The sequence below is a fragment of the Papio anubis genome, chromosome 6, assembly GCF_008728515.1.
Source record: "Papio anubis isolate 15944 chromosome 6, Panubis1.0, whole genome shotgun sequence".
Lineage (NCBI taxonomy): Eukaryota > Metazoa > Chordata > Mammalia > Primates > Cercopithecidae > Papio > Papio anubis.
In genome coordinates, this window is record NC_044981.1 from 104,094,588 (window position 1) to 104,115,819 (window position 21,232).

At 41.7% G+C, this 21,232-nt stretch overlaps 2 protein-coding genes across 5 annotated transcripts in view; one reads left to right on the forward strand and one right to left on the reverse strand.

Moving 5' to 3' along the window:
* Positions 1–4,491: 4,491 nt before the first annotated feature.
* GTF2H5 (general transcription factor IIH subunit 5) lies at positions 4,492–18,944 on the reverse strand. Its single transcript, XM_017958192.1, has 3 exons — positions 18,868–18,944; positions 17,313–17,385; positions 4,492–4,932 (listed from the first exon to the last, which is right to left on the reverse strand). Exons 2-3 carry the CDS (start codon positions 17,345–17,347, stop codon positions 4,752–4,754), a joined length of 216 nt encoding a protein of 71 aa, XP_017813681.1. The 5' UTR covers positions 17,348–17,385; positions 18,868–18,944; the 3' UTR covers positions 4,492–4,751.
* A 44-nt stretch (positions 18,945–18,988) lies between these two features.
* SERAC1 (serine active site containing 1) overlaps positions 18,989–21,232 on the forward strand; it is a 59,234-nt gene continuing 56,990 nt past the window's right edge. For 2 of the 4 annotated variants that reach the window (XR_001902018.1, XM_003897993.4), the window contains exon 1: positions 18,989–19,124. The gene's annotated coding sequence lies outside the window, so the exon portion shown is untranslated. The remainder of the gene's footprint in view (positions 19,125–21,232) is intronic. The other 2 variants (XM_021937707.2, XM_009205805.3) reach the window with 2 other exon arrangements.

Genomic DNA, 21,232 nt, shown 5'->3' on the forward strand with positions numbered 1-21,232 from the left:
CTTCAACATTGTCTCGTCCTTTCTTAAAAGGAATTATCCATCTTTTTTTTTTTTTTTTTTCTTTTCCTGGGGCAGAGTCGCGCTGTATCGCCCAGGCTGGAGTGCAGTGGCGCAATCTCAGCTCACTACAACCCCTGCCTCCCGGGTTCACGCCATTCTCCTGCCTCAGCCTCCCAAGTAGCTGGGACTATAGGCGCCCGCCACCACGCCCGGCTAACTTTTTGTATTTTCAGTAGAGACGGGGTTTCACCGTGTTAGCCAGGATGGTGTTGATCTCCTGACCTCGTGATCCGCCCGCCTCGGCCTCCCAAAGTGCTGGGATTACAGGCGTGAGACACCGTGACCGGCCAAAATGAATTATCCATTTGTAAACTGATTTCCTTGGGGTGTTGTTCCCATAAACTTTTTGCAAAGCATCAATGATTGCACCATTCTTCCACCTAAGCTTTGCCATAAATTTGATGTTTGTTCTTGCTTCAGTTTTAGCAGAATTCATATTGTCCTGACAGAGGCTCTATTTAAACTGATACCCTTCTTAGTGCCTCAAACTAGATCCTGTTCGGACATGTTATAATGTTGAGTTTATTTTGTTGCAAAAATTTTTGAAATCTAAGCATAATTTTTTTATAATATGCATTTTCCATGAACTTTTTGAAGACCTCTTGGATGTTAACTCCCATTCATTTTAATAGTCTTTAAAGAAAGGCATTCCTGTTTACACAAATGAGTACTCATTTGAGGCACAAAGAAATCCAATCAATGAAACATCTGAGATTCCAGAGCTAGTAAGCAGAGATCTGACACTTGGACTCAAGGAATCTGGATTCAATCAGTGCTTTTTTTTTGAGACGGGAGTCTCGCTCTGTCACCCTGGTTGGAGTGCAGTGGCACGATCTCAGCTCACTGCAACCTCCGCCTCCTGGGTTCACGCCATTCTCCTGCCTCAGCCTCCCAAGTAGCTGGGACTACAGGTACCCATCACCACACCTGGCTAATTTTTTGTATTTTTAGTAGAGACGGGGTTTCACCATGGTCTCTATCTCCTGACCTTGTGATCCGCCCACCTCGGCCTCCCAAAGCGCTGGAATTACAGGCGTGAGCCACCGTGCCCCGCCCCAATCAGTGCTCTTAATCACTTGCCCATCTTGAGAACAGTGTTTTTTAAAAAAGCTTATCCAATAATCTCAACCATAGACATTTCAGTGTTACCTTTGCTGCAAATGAAATTGAGTTACATACACTTGAGAATATTTATTGACTATATTTGGAAACTGCATAATTTCTCCATCCTTAAAATATACCCCTTCCCCACCTGTTAAGTTTGTTAAGGTAGAATGATCTCAGTATTTTAGTTACAGCAGAGGTTTTTTGTCAGAGCTTTTACTCCTAGTTTCTTGTCAGCTAAGATTTATTGTATAACTACAAAATAGAGTAGTAAGTACATTATCAGCTTCTCAGAAAAAAGTACAATTATGTCAAATCATCTGTTCTAGATAATATAAAGAGCAATAAAATCATTAATCATTTGGATTACCACCTATAATGCCTATCAGAAATAAAATGCAGTAGTGTTTGTTGCCTATTATCTGTAATGCTGTTACCGTTCACCAAAACTGATTTCTCAAAATACATTTTTATATCAATCAACTGTGATGTTAGATAGGATCCCTGGAATTTTAAATTAATCACATGAAATTTCACAAGGAAATTGGAATTCAAGGAATTAAGACCTTGAACTTTGACCTAATACAGTATTAAAAGAAAAAAACCTTTATTGAGAAATATAACACTCAATATCATGGCTTTAGTCCATAGTTCTGTGACTGATTAGCTACCTTCCATAACTTATGATTCTTTTATGGTTAAGATTTTTTTTTTTTTTTTTTTTTAAGAGACAAAGTTTCACTCTATCACCTAGGCTGCAGTGCAGTGGCACTTTCTTGGCTTACTGCAGCTTCAAACTCCTGGGCTTTAGTGATCCTCCTGCCTCCAGTTAAGACATTTTAATGCTACCTTTAGGACTTTTTTTTTTTTTTTAAATAGTAGTAAATTTCTTGGTGCCAAGCACCAACATCCTTGCTCTGGACATTTAAAGTATGCCAAATCAAATAATGCTAGTCAGATTCCAACAAACAGCCTAGGTAAATGTCACTTATTTCCTGTTCATTCATAGTTGGACATGTCAGCTAAGTGGTTACAGGTGGGCTTCCTATCATTCACATCACTCTATCTTTCTTAATAATGTCCAGAGAAAGATATTTAACATTTGCCCCAACACAACTTTTAATAAATAAGAGCTAATATTTTCCTTCACTTATTTCACTTAATACTCTTTGCAGTCACTGTTCAATAGTTTTCTCCTAAATATCTTTTTTTCTCTTTTTTACTTCAGTGGCAAAAATCCTAATACCTTTTTAACTCTGGGATTCTATCAAAAATTTTCTAAGTTTCATGTTAATATGAAAGGTTGGTAACAAATGCCTGAGGAATACTAAAAGTTGATTTAGACATGCCTGAAATATAAAATACATTAGTAACATTTTAGTATAGTTGGAAATTATTATTATTATTATTTTTCTTGTTTTTTTGTTTTTTTTTTGAAATGGAGTCTCCCTGTCGCCCAGGCTGGAGTGCAGTGCTGCCATCTCAGCTCACTGCAAGCTCCACCTCCTGGGTTCACACCATTCTCCTGCCTCAGCCTCCCGAGTAGCTGGGACTATAGGCGCCCCCCACCTCGCCCGGCTAATTTTTTGTATTTTTAATAGAGATGGGGTTTCACCATGTTAACTAGGATGATTTCGATCTCCTGACCTTGTGAGCTGCCCGCCTCGGCCTCCCAAACTGCTATAGGTGTGAGCCACCGCGCCCGGCCTGGAAATTCTTAAGAATCATCTTTTACTTAACAAGTTTTAGTAATAGTAACTCATCAAAATTTTTTGCATTGCTATGAGGGAATGAAAACTGTGAACTGTATAGACTGAGTTATATGGGTGGGAATCATGTAAAATATACCTAACTGAAAATCTCCAGATTCAGTAATGCTGTGTAAGTGAGTAAAAATGGTACACAAGTGCTTTGAATAAACATACCATAAGGAAGCAGGTAAAACAGATTTGATAAGATTCTACATGTCATGAAAATTCTCTTTTCTCTTGGAAAATTCCCATTTTAGGAACTCATCCCAATGACATTGTCTTTAGGAAGGGAAGCAAAGCCCCTCTCAGTGTTATTGTTTTTGCCTTCAATTGATCACAGAACTCTCTCTTGCTGCACACACACACACACTTTTTTTTTTTTTTTTGAGACACGGTCTCTGTCACTCAGGCTGGAGTGCAGTGGCAATGATCAAGGTTCACTGCAGCCTCAACCTCCTGGGCTTAAGCCATCCTTCTACCTCAGTCTCCCCAGTGGTTGGGACAACAGGCAGATAATTTTTGTAGTTTTTTGTAGAGACAGGGTTTCGACTTCTGGGCTCAAGCGATCTGCCTGCCTCAGCCTTCCAAAGTGCTGGGATTACAGGTGTGAGCCATTGAGCCCAGGCCACAATATATTTTAATCTAGTAAGTCCTTTCCTGTTGGGCTGACTTTGCATATGGCTGTTTCTATTTTTCCTTTTTTTTGAGACGGAGTCTTGCTCTGTCACCCAGGCTGGAGTGCAGTGGCCGGATCTCGGCTCACTGCAAGCTCCGCCTCCCGGGTTCCTGCCATTCTCCTGCCTCAGCCTCCCGAGTAGCTGGGACTACAGGCGCCCGCCACCTCGCCCGGCTAGTTTTCTGTATTTTTTGGTAGAGACGGGGTTTCACCGTGTTAGCCAGGATGGTCTCGATCTCCTGACTTCGTGATCCACCCGTCTCGGCCTCCCAAAGTGCTGGGATTACAGGCTTGAGCCACCGCACCCAGCCCCTATTTTTCTTTTTTAGGTAAGTTTGATAAGTATTCTTATAAGGAATAAGGTCAAGTAGAATTTTTTTTTTTTTTTTTTTTTGAGGCAGGGTCTCTCTGTTGTCCAGGCTAGAGTGCAGTGGTGTGTTTGTAGCAACCTCAGACTCCTGGGCTCAAGCAATCCTCCCACCTCAGCCTCCCTAAGCTGATTTCTTAATAAAAAAGAATACAGATGGGAAAATGTGGCCAAGAAAGTTTGAACAAGGAAAAACTAAAGATGCAAAGCAGCATGTGCCTTTCCCATTTGGTTGGTTCTAACCCTCTTAAAAAACAATATTCTATTTTCAGGGAAATGCAAACTGTAGTTTACATTAGTTTTACATCTTCATCAATAGAGCTGGCTGGTATGCAGGTAGAATTTGTGAGACATACATAATGTCAAAGTCCCCACCTTGGCATATTCAAACAGCAAATCTATGACGTTTCTAACTGAAACCAAACAACCATATCCACACAGCAAAAATGCACAGTTCACAGGGATGAGCAAAATAAATACCTATGTTACACTGACAATTTAAAAGCACACTCCTGTATTAAAAAGGCAGGAAAAGCATTGACATTCGTATTTTAATAAAGGATAATAAAAGACAAATTATAGCCAACTGTTAAAGCCTTTTTTTTTTTTTTAATTCTATGGTATAACAAAATCAGTTCAGGGGCTTTTTTTTCTGAACAAATGATCATGATCCCTTGGTCTTTCCTGTGGCATGCTCCTACAACAACCCTCTATGTCTAATCAGTCACCTATCAAGTGGCAAGTCTTTCACATTTGCTGCTTATAATTCCTAAATGGTCCATATTGAGTATTTTCATTTCTGGGTAAGGGAAAAAGCATTTTGGTCCATTAATTCACCCACTCGCTCCTGGAGGACATTAACCAATTCTGCTATTACAAAGACGTGAGTGTCATCAATGTCTTGAATGATGAACTTCTTCCCCAGGGCATTGGACTCATCCAAGTACAGCAGAAACTGCTTCATGGCAGGATCACTGTGAAGACAAACACATGATTGTAAGACCACTTGTTGTCAAATCACACCACAGAGACTTGAGCAATTAAATTTGAACATGTAGAATTTTTAGAATGATTTTTAAAGTTCTGTTACTCAATCCCTCACTTCCTCTCTGCCTCAAGTGTTAACAATTTATAGACATGGCTTCATTTTAGAACTATTAGTGTAAGTTAAGGAGGCAGAGGCCAACGGCAAGATTTTTAAAGAATAATTTGTCACTAAGTGAAAAAAATGAAAGAATATTCAAAGCTTTGTAGTTAGTAGGGCCTAGAATCACAGCTTTCTTAACTGATTTAAAAAATGAATTTCTTCCTTGTCTATGCCCATTACATCTAAGGAAACAGCAGGTGTTCAATGTCTTACCAGTGACAAATTAACTTACAAAACCAGTTAAACAGTCACTTTGATCAGGCAGGGCGTATAGCAAGAGTCATACCTGGATTCAACCCCAGCTTCATCACTTATTTGTGTGACCTTGAATAGAATACGTACTTATCTCCCAGAGCCTCTGTTCCCAAATACAAAAGTGAGGCTACCTAACAGAATTGTTTACGGAAATTAAAGGAGATAATGTCTAGGACGGTGCTTGGCTTGCAATAGGTACTCAAGGGAAGAGATCCAAATTCAATTTTATTAACTTGTGGTTTTTGCTTTGGAAAGAATAGGATTTACAGCAAAATGTCTCTTTCATAAAAACCCTGAATTATGTATGACAAAGGACACTCTTTAGATCTAATACACAATGTGTTTAGCAAAAAATGAATATAAAAATGTCAAGCTGCACCACAGATTTTTGCAATTCTTGAGAAAACAATCTTACATAATCTTTTGGTGTCTTGAGAACTGTCAATATCAATTGTAAAGGTAACAATTTAATACAAAAGATGTCACTATAATTTACTGAAAACAAGAAAAATAAGGTTTAAGTACAAGCACAGGTATTAACTGATGCTAACACAGGAATTACTTCTATTCATAGATGAGTATGAGCCTCAGAACTGATTTGGGGGACTTTGGCTTTTACCAAGTGACATGATTTAACTTACAAATTGACTTAAAGTTTAATTGTAAGGATCATATTGGCTGCTGGGTTGAGAAAAGACTGGGAGTGGCAGAGGCAAGGATGGAAGCAGGGGACCCATGAGGTGACATCCAGGCAAGAGATGATGATTTTGATGTAGGTGGTAATAGTGGAGGTGATGAGAAGTGGTTGAATTCTAGATATATACTGACATAAAACCAACATAATTTGCTAATACTAGACATGAGCTTTGAGAAAGAGGAACAAGGAAACTCCAAGATTTTTGGTCTGAGCAAGTGGAAGACTGGAGATTTTTACTGAGATAAAGAGGAATGTGTAAGAAGAGGTTTGCAGGTAAGATCAACTTTGGTTTTAGGGAGGGCATGGTGGCTTATGCTGTAATCCCAGCACTTCGAGAGGCCTAGGCTGGAGGATGGCTTGAGGTGAGGAGTTAGAGACTAGCCTGGACAGCACAGTGAGATATCCTGTGTTAAAAAAAAAAAAAAAAGGTTTAGTTTTTGATGTTATATTTTGAGATGCCTACTGGCCCCTGAGTGAAGAAGTTGAGTAAGAAGTGACCACTGAGGTAGAAAGAAAACCCAAAGAGTCCTGAAAGCGACGTGAACAAAGGCTACTCAGGAAGTGGGAGTGATCAATTCTGTCAAAAGCTTACAGGGTATAGCAAGATAAGGACTGAAAATTGCTCACTGGATTCAGAAAGTCACTGGACCTTGACAATAGCAGTTTTGGTGGAGTCATAATAGGGAAAGCATGACTGGAGTGGGTGTCATATGGGAGGAGAGAAATCAGAGACAGTGAAGAGAACCAAGTCTTCTCTTTACTGAGAAATTTTGCTACAATGACCAGAAAGGTAGATTGGAAGCTAGAGAGGGGTGGGAATCTGAACAGATGGGAATATCAACAGACCATAGGTCTGGCGAAGTTGAAGAAATGATGGGGTGAGGTATTAGAGGGAGTGATGCAGGGGCCTTTGAAAACAGTATGCTGAGAATAGATAGGGCTCAAGGACAGTATCTCCAATTGAACTTTTAATGAACTCCCGTAGGCGCCAAGAAGGCGGGCAGATAAGGAAGAGCATAGAAACAAGGAACTGAGTAGAAGGTTACATGTGGGAAAAGAAAGTTTGTTTTGCATTGCATTCTTTCTGCTGACGTGGGGTTTAGGGAGTATAAATAAAGTGAGGCGGAGGCTCTGAGTGCGGCCGCCATGTTCTCTGTGTGTCTTCGTCTTTTGTGTGTTCTTTCATTCTCCACCACCTCTGGCACGGACCCCAACAGAGTGAACTCAAGAGAGGAGGTGGTGGTCAGAGTCTGATGCCTGAAATGAGACTGAAGAGCTGGCATGTGGGTAAGGAAGGACAAGTCTAGCTACAACTATGAGAATGAGTGGCTGTGATGAGGTGGAGGATAAGCTCAGTGGAAAAGGAGGTCAGGGAACTGGGAGAACAGCATTATCCTGATACCAAACCCTGGCAGAGACACAACAAAAAAAGAGAATTTTAGGCCAATATCCCTGATGAACATCGACATGAAAATCCTCAATAAAATACTGGCAAACTGAATCCAGCAGCACGTTGAAAAGCTTATCCACCACGATCAAGTAGGCTTCATCCCTGGGACGCAAGGCTGGTTCAACATATGCAAATCAATAAATGTAATCCATCACATAAACAGAACCAATGACAAAAACCACATGATTATCTCAAAAGATGCAGAAAAGGCCTTTGACAAAATTTAACAGCAGAAAAGGCCTTCGACAAAATTCAACAGTCTTTCATGCTAAAAACTCTCCATAAACTAGGTATCGATGGAATGTATCTCAACATAATAAGAGCTAATTATGACAAACCTACAGCCAATATCATACTGTATGGGCAAAAACTGGAAGCATTCCCTTTGAAAACCGGCACAAGACAAGAATGCTCTCTTTCACCACTCCTATTCCACATAGTATTGAAGTTCTGGCCAGGGCAATCAGGCAAGAGAAAGCAATAAAGGGTATTCAGATAGGAAGAGAGGAAGTCAAATTGCCTCTGTTTGCAGATGACATGACTATATATTTAGAAAACTCCATCATCTCAACCCAAAATCTTAAGCTGATAAGCAACTTCAGCAAAGTTTCAGGATACAAAATCAACATGCAAAAATCACAAGCATTCCTATACACCAATAACAGACAGAGAGCCAAATCATGAGTGAACTCCCAATCACAATTGCTACTAACAGAATAAAATACCTAGGAATGCAACTTACATGGGATGTGAAGGACCTCTTCAAGGAGAACTATAAACCACTGCTCAAGGAAATAAGAAAGGAAACAAACAAAGGGAAAAACATTCTATGCTCATGAATAGGAAGAATCAATATCATGAAAATGGCCTTACTGCCCAAAGTAATTTATAGATTCAATGCTATCCCCATCAAGCTACCACTGGCTTTCTTCACAGAATTGGAAAAAACTACTTTAAACTTCATATGGAACCCAAAAAGAGCCCACATAGCCAAGACAATCCTGGGCAAGAAGAACAAAGCTGGAGCCATCACACTACCTGACTTCAAACTATACTACAAGGCCACAGTAACCAAAACAGCGTGGTACTAGTACCACAACAGATATATAGACCAATGGAACAAAACGGAGGCCTCAGAAATAACACCACACATCTACCACCATCTGATCTTTGACAAACCTGACACACACAAGCAATGGGGAAAAGATTCCCTATTTAATACATGATGTTGGGAAAACTGGCTAGCCATATGCAGAAAACTGAAACTGGACCCTTTCCCTACACCTTATACAAAAATCAACTCAAGATGGATCAAAGACTTAAACATAACACCTAGGACCATAAAAATCCTAGAAGAAAACCTGGACATAGACATGGGCAAAGACTTCATGTCTAAAACATGAAAGCAATGGCAACAAAAGCCAAAATTGACAAATGGGATCTAATTACACTAAAGAGCTTCTGCACAGATAGAAGAAACTATCATCAGAGTGAACAGGCAACCTACAGAATGGGAGAAAATTTTTGCAATCTACCAGTCTGACAAAGGGCTAATATACAGAATCTACAAAGAACTTAAACAAATTTACAAGAAAAAAGCAAACAACCCCATCAAAAAATGGGCAAAGGATATGAACAGACACTTTTCAAAAGAAGACATCTATGCAGTCAACAGACATATAAAAAAAAAATGCTCATCATCACTGGTCATTAGAGAAATGCAAATCAAAACCACAATGAGATACCATCTCACACCAGTTAGAATGGCAATCATTAAAAAGTCAGGAAACAACAGATGCTGGAGAGGTTGTGGAAAAATAGGAAAGTTTTTACAGTGTTGGTGGGAGTGTAAATTAGTTCAACCATTGTGGAAGACAGTGTAGCAATTCCTCAAGGATCTAGAACTAGAAATACCATTTGACCCAGCAATTCCATTACTTGGCATATACCCAAAGGATTATAAATCATTCTGCGATAAAGATACATGCACACATATGTTTATTGTGGCACTATTCACAATAGCTAAGACTTGGAACCAACCTAAATGTCCATCAATGATAGACTGGATTAGGAAAATGCAGCACATATACACCATGGACTACTATGCAGCCATAAAAAAGGATGAGTTCATGTCCTTTGTAGGGACATGGGTGAAGCTGGAAACCATGATTCTCAGCAAACTATCACAAGATCAGAAAACCAAACACCACATGTTCTCACTCATAAGTGGGATTTGAACAATGAGAACACATGGACACAGTGGGGGATCATCACACACCGGGGCCTGTGGGGGGTGGGGGGCTAAGGGAGGGATAACATTAGGAGAAATACCTAGTGTAGGTGATGGGTTGATGGGTGCAGCAAACTACCATGGCACATGTATACCTATGTAACAAAACTGCATGTTCTGTACATTTAACTCAGAACTTAAAGTATAATAATAATAATAATAATAATAATAAAGAAAGCTGAACAACTGATTTGCAACCTGGTACTCGTAGTCACTGGCCAGATCACCAGGTGGCCCATTACTCAAGATAACCACTGCAACCACAGATGCTGACCACATACTGTACCCTTCACGTGCTTTGCCCAGCCCAGCCTGCATACCTTATCCCTGATGTCAATTCCCATGCTTTGTCTAATCAAAAAGTCCCTGTCAGCTTTTGTGGGGATCAGCAGCAGAGTTCTTACTACTGTACTGTCTCCCTTGCATTTGTGGATAAACCCTGAATTAAAAGCCTCATCTGGAAAAACTGTGTAGCTGTGTTAATTTTTATTACATAGGGAGCCAAAGAGCTTGTGATCTGTAACAGCAATGTTAGTACCATAGCTACACTGCAAAGTTGATGGACCAGAGAATATTTCTAAAACATCTTGCTCATAGTAGGTACTCAAATGAGCAATTAAAATGCCAAGAGCCTGTGAGAGGATACAGGCAGAGAGGTTTAAATTACAGTTAGTTCTATCCCTATCAAATGATTTACTGTTGGGAACAGGCACCCCAAAATCTGGCCATAAACTGGCCCCAAAACTGGCCATATACGAAATCTCTGCAGCACTGTGACATATTCGTGATGGCCATGACACCCACGCTGGAAGGTTGTGGGTTTACTGGGTTTCAAGGAAAGAACACGGCCCGCAGGGCGGAAAACCATAAAGGTGTTCTTAAACCACAAACTAAAATAGCATGGCGATCTGTGCGGACGTAGCTCCTGCTGCAGATAATAACCAAACCCATCCCTTTATTTAGAAACATCCCTTTGTTTCCCATAGGAATACTTTTTTTTGAGGCCGGAGTCTGTCTATCACCAGGCTGGAGTGCGGTGGCGGATCTCAGCTCACTGCAAGCTCGCCTCCCAGTTCCACCATTCTGCCTCCAGCCTCCCGAGTAGCTGGGACTGCAAGGCGCCCTTTTTCGCCCGTGGTTTTTGTATTTTTCAGCTATCTGCCGTGTTAGCCAGGATGGTCTCGATCTCCTGACCTCGTGATCCATGCATCCTACGTACCCAAAGATGCTGGGATTACAGGCTTGAGCCACTCATGACCAGGAATACTTTTAATCTATAATCTATAAAGTAAATACTTATGCTGGCTTGTTGTTAATAAATACGTGGGTAAATCTGTTTGTAAATCTCTGTTCGAGGCTCTCAGCTCTGAAGGCTGTGAGACCCCTGATTTCCCACTCCACACCTCTATATTTCTGTGTGTATGTCTTTTATTCCTCTAGCGCAGCTGGGTTAGGGTCTCCCTGACCGAGCTGGTCTCAGCAATTTACTATTTTGATTACGAAACCATTAACCTGTGAATATATATGGGTATAATTCTAAGACATACATATAACCTCTTAAAAAGCAAACATAGGCTGGGCGCGGTGGCTCACGCCTGTAATCCCAACACTTTGGGAGGCTGAGGCAGGTGGATCACGAGGTCAGGAGTTCAAGACCAGCCTGGCCAAGATAGTAAAACCCTGTCTCTACTAAAACTTCAAAAATTAGCCAGGCATGGTGGCAGGTGCCTGTAATCCCAGCTACTTGAGAGGTTGAGGCAGGAGAATCGTTTGAACCCAGGCGGCAGAGGCTGAAGTGAGCCAAGATCGTGCCACTGCACTCCAGGCTGGGTGACAGAGTGAGACTCCGCCTCAAAAAAAAAAAAAAAAAAAAGCAAACACAATATTATACTTAGTTTTATAATGGAGAGATAGTATATGTAAAGTTTAGTAGCTTGGGCTCTGGAGCCACAATACCAGGATTTAAAAAAATCCCAGTTTAACAACAGCTGTGTAACTGAGCAATTGATTAATTTCCCTGTATCTCACCTTGTACATCCATAAATGGGGATGATAGCACCTACCTCAAAGGGCTGTTGTGAAAACTAAATTAATATTAGCAAGTGCTTCCATAGCACATGTCACATGGAAAACAGTGTTAATACAGGAATCCAGGTGTTTTTACTTAACATCATTATGCAATGTCATTTCCCTGAATCACTTAAAATGTCTGAGAATATTTTAATAGCTATATTATTTGATTAAAATATGCCACAATCAACAAATTTCTTTTTCTAGCACATTAAATACACACATTTTTATTGGCAGTTCTGATCATTTCCTAAATTTTTTTTTTTTGAAATGGAGTCTCACCGTGTCACCCAGGCTGGAGTGCAGTGGCACGATCTTGGCTCACTGCAACCTCTGCCTCTTGGGTTCAAGTGATTATCCTGCCTCAGCCTCCCCAGTAGCTGGGATTATAGGCGTCTGCGACCATGCCTGGCTAATTTTTGTATTTGTAGCAGAGACAGGGTTTCACCATGTTGGCCAGGCTGGTCTCAAACTCCTGACTTCAAGTCATCCACCCGCCTCGGCCTCCCGAAGTGTTAGGATTACAGGAGTGAGCCACTGCGCCCAGTGATTTCCTAAACTTATAGAAACGGAGTTACTGTGTTAAAGGAGATAAAAGCACAAAACACCCATCACAAGTTGCTTTCAGTTGTTTCTCAGGATTACACTTCCATCAGCAGCTTGGTGGCATGCCTGCTTTTTAAAAGCTATGACTGAAGACAACAGCCTCCTCATTTACAAGCTATTTTGATATATAACATGCTAAATGGAGGCCTAGTATACACATCTGTTTTGAACTAAAACTTTATCAAGAATCTCATCTTATCCACTGTGAATCTCACTGTAGGAATAGAGAGGCTATAAAGGAACATTAACAAATTTGGAATTTTGCCTGAGATCACAAACCTGGACTCAATTCTGTTAATAAAATTCATTCAGTAAACAAATATTTACTAAGCCATATCTATATATGTGTATGTGTATCTCTTTCTCTCTCTATCTCAGGCACTGTTTTGGGTGCCTGGAAAACTTCACTGAACATGGCCCTACTGAGAAGCAAAGGCTGAGAAAAGATTTATACATGCTGAGAAAAAAACAGAACAATGGTTAGATTGGTTTTGTCATACTTCTTACTAGCTTCTCAGAAACAATACAGGTTTAGAAGCCAAACTCATAAGAATAAGGGTGGTTTAATAATACATATTTCTCCAGATTCTTTGCTATTGTGATGTAAACTGGTTGAAATTTGCACCTTGCCAACAAATTTTTGCTGAAGCACTTGCCAAACCAATTGTGGCAACTGTTAAACCAGAGGTCTGCTCCAGCATCTGGAACTGGACACAGACATACTGTGGTCATGTGTTGCTTGCTTTGGGAATTGCTTGGGAGGCTAGACTTGGGAGAATACTTACTGTGAGCCTGGCAGTTAATGGTGGATCCCAACAAAGAGGAAGTTTTCACCAACCTTTCAGTTTTGACATAAAAATGTAAATTTATAAACATAAAACTTTTTTTTATAGCCTTCAATTTTAGTATGTGATAAGCCCTTGGGAGTTAAGAATTTAACTATATCCAAGTGCCCTGATTTTTCAATTCACTGAAGGTCAGAATAAATGGCCATCATCATAATTTGCTTTACTTCTTTAGCAAATCTCTGCAGACTTAAAAATCAGTTAAACATAACTGATAGAAATGGAGCTTAAATATGGCAGTAAGTGAAGCCAACTTAAGATATATGTGGGACAGCACTATATAAGTTATTACACATTAGCTTATATTAATACAATGATGGGACTGGAATTTGGAGAGATTCCTGGGACAGTGGAAGCAGCTGTGAGATAGGAATTCAGCAGAACTAGTTTCTAAGACAGGAGAGACAGTAAACAACAGGTCAGAAGACCCGACTGATAAGAGAGGATACAGTAAAGAAACCAGCCAGAACCAAGATGGTGACAAAAGCAGCCTTCACCACTATCATACACTAATCATAATGCATGAGCACGCTAAAAACCACCCCCACGGGCACCATAACAGTTTACAAATGCCATGGCAATATCTGGAAATTACCCTGTATGATCTGGACTGGGGACTCCTGGTTCCTCAGAATCCCTGTCTCTTTTCCAGAAAACTCAGGAATAATCCACCACTTGTTTAACATATAATCAAGAAACGGCCATAAAATAGCCAGTTAGCAGGCCCCGCCTGCTGCCCACCCACCCCACCCCATTCTGCCTATGGGGTAGCCACCCTTTTATTCCCTTATTTTCAATAAACTTGCTTTCACTTTACTCTGTGGGCTCATTCTTGAATTCTTTCCTGCATGAAGCCAAAAACCAACTTGGCCTCCAGGGCTGAGCCTCAATTTTGGTGTTCACCTGCAACAGTTGTAGAAGATCCTTGAGTGGTTTCCCTGTAAACTCCAGACCTATGAAATTCTATACTCCAATATGCCTAAATGCTTCATGTAATCCATGGATATTATGAAGTAATAAACAGACTTAGCTGATATCGTATTACTAACAAGCTTCTCCTTGGCATCAAATATAGACATGAGGGAAACTGAAGGACTTTTCCAGTTACCATCCTAACATCTGCATCTGACTGTGAAGGGGAATCCACTAGCACTGGCCATATCCTTTCCTTTGTGAATCTATGTTATTTCTTAAGCCCAAAATCTTTTTGGAAGACTTGCGTTTTTGGGAAGACAGAGTTACCCTTTTGAAAAATTGTGCAGACCACACTTTAGAATTCACTTTGAAGGGAAAAATTAGTTTTGCAAGGATGGTACCTACCTGCAAAATAAAATTTAATAGTCATGGTGCAAAACACTTCTCCACAGGGAAACTTATTAAACTGAAGCTGATTAACAGTATTATTGCTTCTCAAAATTTAAATATCTTAACAAGATTCTTTGTATGCACAATTCTGATTTAGTAGATGTAGGGTGAGGTCTGAGATTTTGCATTTCTAACAAGCTCCAGATGATACTAGTCTGGGGATTATCCAGAAGTGCAAGGTGATGGACAGTCATTAGAGAGACCAGGCAGAATTCAGAGGCTAGATACAGGACAGCAAACTAGGCACTGAGACTTCAGAGTCCCCCCAGAGTTTTGTTCTTTAAGATGTAATCCAGTCATTTTTTTAAAAAATTAAAACGTAGGTTTAACGCAATTCCAACCATCATGCCAAAAGGATTATTTTGGAAACAGACTAAATTATTTCAAGGTTATTCTAGAATAGGCAATAAAAAAGATGAATGTGGGAAGGGATGAAAGAGAATAGCAAGGGGAGTAAAATCATGTGATTAAGGAGGCATCAAGCATCATTAGGAAAGGAAATAAATGGTGGAGAATTAGCTATTTGGCAAAATGAACAGACAAAAATGCCCAAAACAAAAAAGAAGCTAGGCTGGGCATGGTGGCTCACGCCTGTAATCCCAGCACTGGGAGGCAGACACAGATCAAGAGATAGAGACCATCCTGGCCAACATTGTGAAACCCCATCTCTACTAAAAATACAAAAATAAAATTAACCAGGGGAGGTGGTGTGCACCTGTAGTCCCAGCTACTCGGGTGGCTGAGGCAGGAGTATCGCTTGAATCCGGGAGGCGGAGGTTGCAGTGAGCCGAGATCGTGCCACTGCACTGCAGCCTGGCAACAGAGCAAGACTCGGTCTCAAAAAAAAAAAAAAGAAGCTACATTTAGATCCTCACCTAATAATATGCCTCTCCTCCAAATAAATTCTAGATGAATGAATCTAACACACCAAGAAAAATACAAAATCCCCACAAGAGAGAAGTGAATATTTAACAATCCTATGCCGCTCCTCCGAATAAATTCTAGATGCGTGAATCTAAAACACCAAGAAAAACACAAAACCCCCACAAGAGAGAAGTGAATATTTAACAAACCCAGGGGTGAAGATTAAACTTAGAATTGGAAGAAACAAGAGGGAAAGAAAAATGACAGCTGACACTCTGTGTATGTGCATCCTCTGTATTTAAAAATAACACTAAAAGGTCAATGAGGAAAATATTTATGACAAATTAATAGGAAAATAAGTACATCAAACCTAGAGTCTTCAAAAGACAACAGAACAGTGTGTTTAGAACTTCTGGGGTCCAGATCCCAACCCCTTTGCTTTTCCAAGTGAAAAAAACCACTCCCCCATAGTGGTTCACTCTCATCAACGTACATTCTAGTCTTTCACATTAAAATAAAAATAGCAAGAACCTGAGTCCCTCACCATGTCCTTCCTCAGCTACCAATCCAGTTAGTTCTCTATGAGTTTGCTCATGATCACAGTAAAAATTCTCCAAAGTCTCCATCTCTACCTCTTCACCTCCCTTTCCTTTTTCACAGTACTCCAATCTGGCATCTCCCCACCCTCCATTAAAATGGCTCTCATCAAAACTCCAGTCCTCATCTCATGCCAGTTCTCAATCAGTGCCCAACACAGCCTACTCATCCCTACGAAACACTTCCTCCTTTGGCTTTCCTCCCTCCAACCTCACTAGCTATTTTCTTCTTAGTTGCCTTTGTTGGTGTCTCCTCTATCAAAACTCCAAATCTGCACTAGGCATAAGGTAGCCCACTAGTTAGGTCACTACAGAGTCCTTGAAACACGGTTAGTCTGTGAGATGTGCTGTAAAATTAAAATATCCAGTCGACTTTGAAGATGATTTTTTTGAAGACTTAGCACCTGTTGAAAGCATAGTGTTTTGCACAGACAGGGTTAAACAAAAGAAATTAACTTCACCTGTTTCATTTTACTTTACTTCTAATGTAACTAGAAAAAATGTAAGACTGTATCTGTGGCTTGCATTAGATTTCTATTGGCTAGTGCTGTTCTAATTGTTGGCAGTGTCCAAGGGTTTGGTCCTTCTCCTCCTCAGCTTTGCCATCACAGTAAACAGTATCATTATCCATGCACTGGCTCATATTAGAGGCACAGAAAGATAGACAGTAGTATTTTCAGACAATGGGAGTGTCCACAGAGCAGGGTTCCTAGACATTGGATTGCTTTGAGGACCTCAACCCTGCCCATTTATGGTTTTTAGTTTCTCCTCTGGAATGTATCTAAAGGAATTTAAGAAACTTTCTCCACTTGGCTCTCTTGTTTTTCTCTTTAAAGTCCACAGTTTGTAATGGTAAAGACTTAAGCAAGTTCCTGAACTCTTTCAGGCCCTAAAATTCTAGTCATGTTTGAGGAGAATGCAAGCACTGTTCCTCTAAAGATGACTCATCTAACAAATATGCTGCCTCTGATCATGCCAGTTCCATCAATTCAACAGAGGGACTGAAATCTGGCACTAGGAACTTTGCAACAAAATCTGTGCCACTTGTTAAAAGTGAAAGACTTGATTTCATTCATATCTTAAAAACAACAGGGTTTTAGAAAAGACACACACGTAAGTCAAGATTCAATATTTAAACTTAAAACTCATGAAGTATCAAAACTACTAACCATTCTATAAGCACTCCTTTCAAGACGTTGACCATGTTTTCTTAGTCAGAAGGTTCAGATGACCTCAAGAATGCTAATAAAAAGAAGAAGGTAAAACTGAATTAAAAATCATTAACTTTCATATACTTTGGGGACTGCCTCTGAAATGAGGCAAAATAATTAAGTGTCAATATTTAACAGTTAAGTCTATGAAAGACAGTTAACATTAAGAGACATTCTGATTTTTTAACAAAATTAAAATGAGTCTACTTGGAATATTAATGCCACATCTTACTTGCCAACCAACTCTACCCAAGGTCAATTAGCCCTAATAGAAGCAAGCAGCCTAACTCTACACCAGTGTGCCCAACCCAGGTGTAAACTGTCCGTTATTCAAAGGATTTCTTTTCCCATTCAGGAGAATGACAAAGGGTAAGATCCTGGGAGACAGGACTCAAAGATAGTTCTGAAAGGTGCTTCAAAAATTACACAGTGAGCCCAACCACCTCCTTTTAGTTTATATTTTATTTTATTGAGACAGGGTTTGGCTCTGTCGCCCAGGCTGGAGTGCGGTGGTGCGATCTCAGCTCACTGCAACCTCTTGCCTCCCAGGTTCAAGCCATTCTCCCACCTCAGCCTCTCCAGTAGCTGGGACTACAGGCATGAGTTACCAAGCCCGGCTAATTTATTGTATTGTATTGTGTATATATATATACACACACACACACATATACTTTGCGACAGAGTCTCGCTCTGTCGCCCAGGCTGGAGTACAGTGGCGTGATGGCGGCTGACTGCAACCTCTGCCTCCGGGGATCAAGAGATTCTCCTGCCTCAGCCTCCGAGCAGCTGGGACTACAGGCGCCCGCCACCACGCCAGGCTAATTTTTGCATTTTTAGTAGAGACGGGGTTTCACCATGTTGGCCAGGCTGGTCTTGAACTCCTGATCTCAAATGATCCACCTACCTCGGCCTCCCAAGGTGCTGGGACTACAGGCGTGAGCCACCGTGCCCGGCCAATTTATTGTATTTTTAGTGGAGACGGGGTTTCACCATGTTGGCCAGGTTGGTCTCGAACTCCTGGCCTCAAGTGATCCACCCGCCTCGGCCTCCCAATGAGCTGGGATTGCAGGCGTGAGTCACCGCGCCCGGCCCCAACCACCTCATTTTACAGAAGAGGAGACCAAAGGAAGAGATTAAGCCGTAGTTCCCGGGGAAAGGGGAAAAAAGTACAAGCCAGATTTCCAGATCTTGTGCCCCTTCACTAAATAAATCACGTCCTGTGCGGACCTAGGCTGGAAAGAAATCACTCAGCGTCCGCCCACTAAACTAACTTCCACTTACACCTGGGCGCAGGGCGAGCCCTAGCCCCACAGGAAACCCACGATTAAACGAGTGCGGGACTGCAGTGCGGCCCCGCCAGGAAGGGCCTGGAGAGAGTGGGGGACACCGCCCTGTGCCCCCAGCACCCGGTGGACAGGCTTCTTGGGCTTTCCTCTTCTTCCCCTCTTTCTTTGGGACCCCTCAGTCTGCCCACACCCCACTTTCCCCAGCCACTCGGACGCTTGCCACACACCTCAGCCCACAGATGCAGAAGCGCCTCGGCGTCGCCGACACAGTGCGCCTGCGCCGATACGTCATCGCGCTAGGGACGCTGTTGTGAGTGGAGCGAGCCGGCAGTAGGCGGGCCCGGAGAGGGCCGAGGGGGGCGGGGTCATAAGCCGCCCGCCGCCGGGTGGAAGGCCCCGGCCGGGAGCCGAGGAAAGGGGTGGGCTCCCCAGACAACTGGGTCCGGCGAGCAGTTGGGGACAGGCTGAGTCTGCGTGCCGGCAGGTAGGACGTGAAGGCCGGGCTAGTGTGGGGGCGGACAGGGGCGTCGGAGCAGCTGGGCGCGGTGGGGAGTGGAGAATGGGGAGGGCAGTGGCCGGGCACGGCCGGGCGCCACCGTAAGGCGCGCGGACCGGACCGACCCGCTGACGCTCCCCTGGGTGTGAGGGCCTCTCTCTGGTGGTCGCGAGCCTGACTCTTCTTTCCCGGTCGCTGCCTTTCTCTGGCTGCTGTCGAGGCCTCGGGGAGTGCACCTACCGGTCCTTCTTCCCGGGCTCGGTAGTCACGGAGAGATAATGAGGAGGAGGAGGAAAGGGCCTCACGGGTCACTTCTGAGCCTTCCAGACCACCGCTTCCGGCTCCCTCTCTAACCCCAGAGATGGAACCGATTGAATACTGAGAGATCTCTAAACTCTGCAACGGTCATTTAAAAGTGAAAGACCCCAGAAGCTTCTGAAGTGATTCCCTTTCCCCAAATCTGTTCTGTAATCTAAAGGAGCACTCTCATTATTTTTACTAGTTGAGATATGAGATTCTTGTTTTCTGTTCCTTAGGTTAAATTGTACTTCCCGAATTAAGCTCATGCTACCTTCTTTTTTTTTTTTTTTTTTTTTGAGATGGAGTCTCGGTCCGTCGGTCACGCCGGAGTGCAGTGGCGCGATCTGCGCTCACTGCAACCTCCGTCCCCTAGGTTCAAACAATTCTCCTGCTTCAGTCTCCCTAGTAACTGGGATTACGGGCGTGCGCTACCACGCCCGGCTGATTTTCGTATTTTTAGTAGAGACGGGGTTTGTCCATGTTGGCCAGGCTGGTCCGGAATTCCTGATATCAGGTGATCCGCCCCCGTCAGCCTCCCAGAGTGCTGGGATTACAGGTGTGAGCCACCGCGCCCGACCTCATACTGCGTTTTTTTTTTTTTTACATCGTGTGTGTTCATGTGATCGCTTAGGAACCCAGCTCTTCCATTTAGTTCCCTCTTTCAATTTGCTTTTTTTCATCTTGCATACATTCTCTTCCTTGACCTCATCAGTTCCATTTTTGTGCACTTGATGTGTGCCAGCTATTATTCTAGACACTTGGGATACAATGGTGAACAAGTAACTAATTTTGGTTGGGGCAGAGAGACACAAATCGGTTAAGGAATAAGTACCATTTGGTGATGTGATAAAGGGTGACTAGAGGGGTTATTTTGGCCAGGGGGATGTCAGAAATTGCCTTAATTTCTGCATTTAAAAACCTTCTGTATATCAGTAACAATTAACTAGGAGTTTTAATAATAAAGACACTATTCATAATGGCGTTGAAAACTGAAGTTACCTAGAAGTAGATCAACCTAAAGCTGTGTAGTCCTTTAGACAGAAAATTGTACGGCTCTGTTGGAACACAAAAGATGACCCAAGTAAATGGTAAGATATACCGTATTCATGGATGGAAAGACTCAACAAAATGATGTCAGTTTTCCTCAATTCTACAAATTCAGTGTGATGCCAATTAAAATCACCATATTGTTTTATGGAACTTGACATGCTGAACTTAAAATTTATATGGAAAGTCAAAGGGCCAAGAATAGTGAAGTCAATTTTGAAGAAGAAAAATAAGGTCTCTCTCTATCAGATACCAAAGCTTAATATAAAGTTGTAATTATTAAGGTGGTATGATATTGATTCAAGGATAGAGAAGTAGATTCATGGAACAGAATAGAGACACTAGAAACATACGTGTTTACGATGGGAGCTTAGTATACCACTAAGTAGTATTACAAAGCAGGGGGAAAGCATATAATATTCTAATAAAGGATGATGAAATATGTGGTTGGTGAAATATGTGGCATCGTTGTGGAATACAGACAGGATTAGATTCTTTCTTTCAAACTACTGACGACAGTTTCCAGATAAAGACCTAAATGTGAATGGCACAGCTGCAAGGTATTTGGAAAGAAATATAAGAGACCATTGTCTCTAGGAAAGATTTCTTTTTTGTTTGCTTTGTTAAATCTTGTTACACATAAGATTTATCCTGTTAACCATTTTGAGATGTTGAGTTCAGTGACATTCACGTTGTGCAACCAGCACTACTATCTATCTCCAGAACTTTTTTTTTTTAAATCTCTCTGA

Coding starts and splice junctions, on each gene's coding strand:
- GTF2H5 (XM_017958192.1), bottom strand. CDS start 17,347: ATGGTCAACGTCTTGAAAGGAGTGCTTATAGAATG. Junction 4,933..17,312: donor AAAGGAGTGCTTATAGAATG/GTTAGTAGTTTT, acceptor TTGTCTTCACAG/TGATCCTGCCATGAAGCAGT.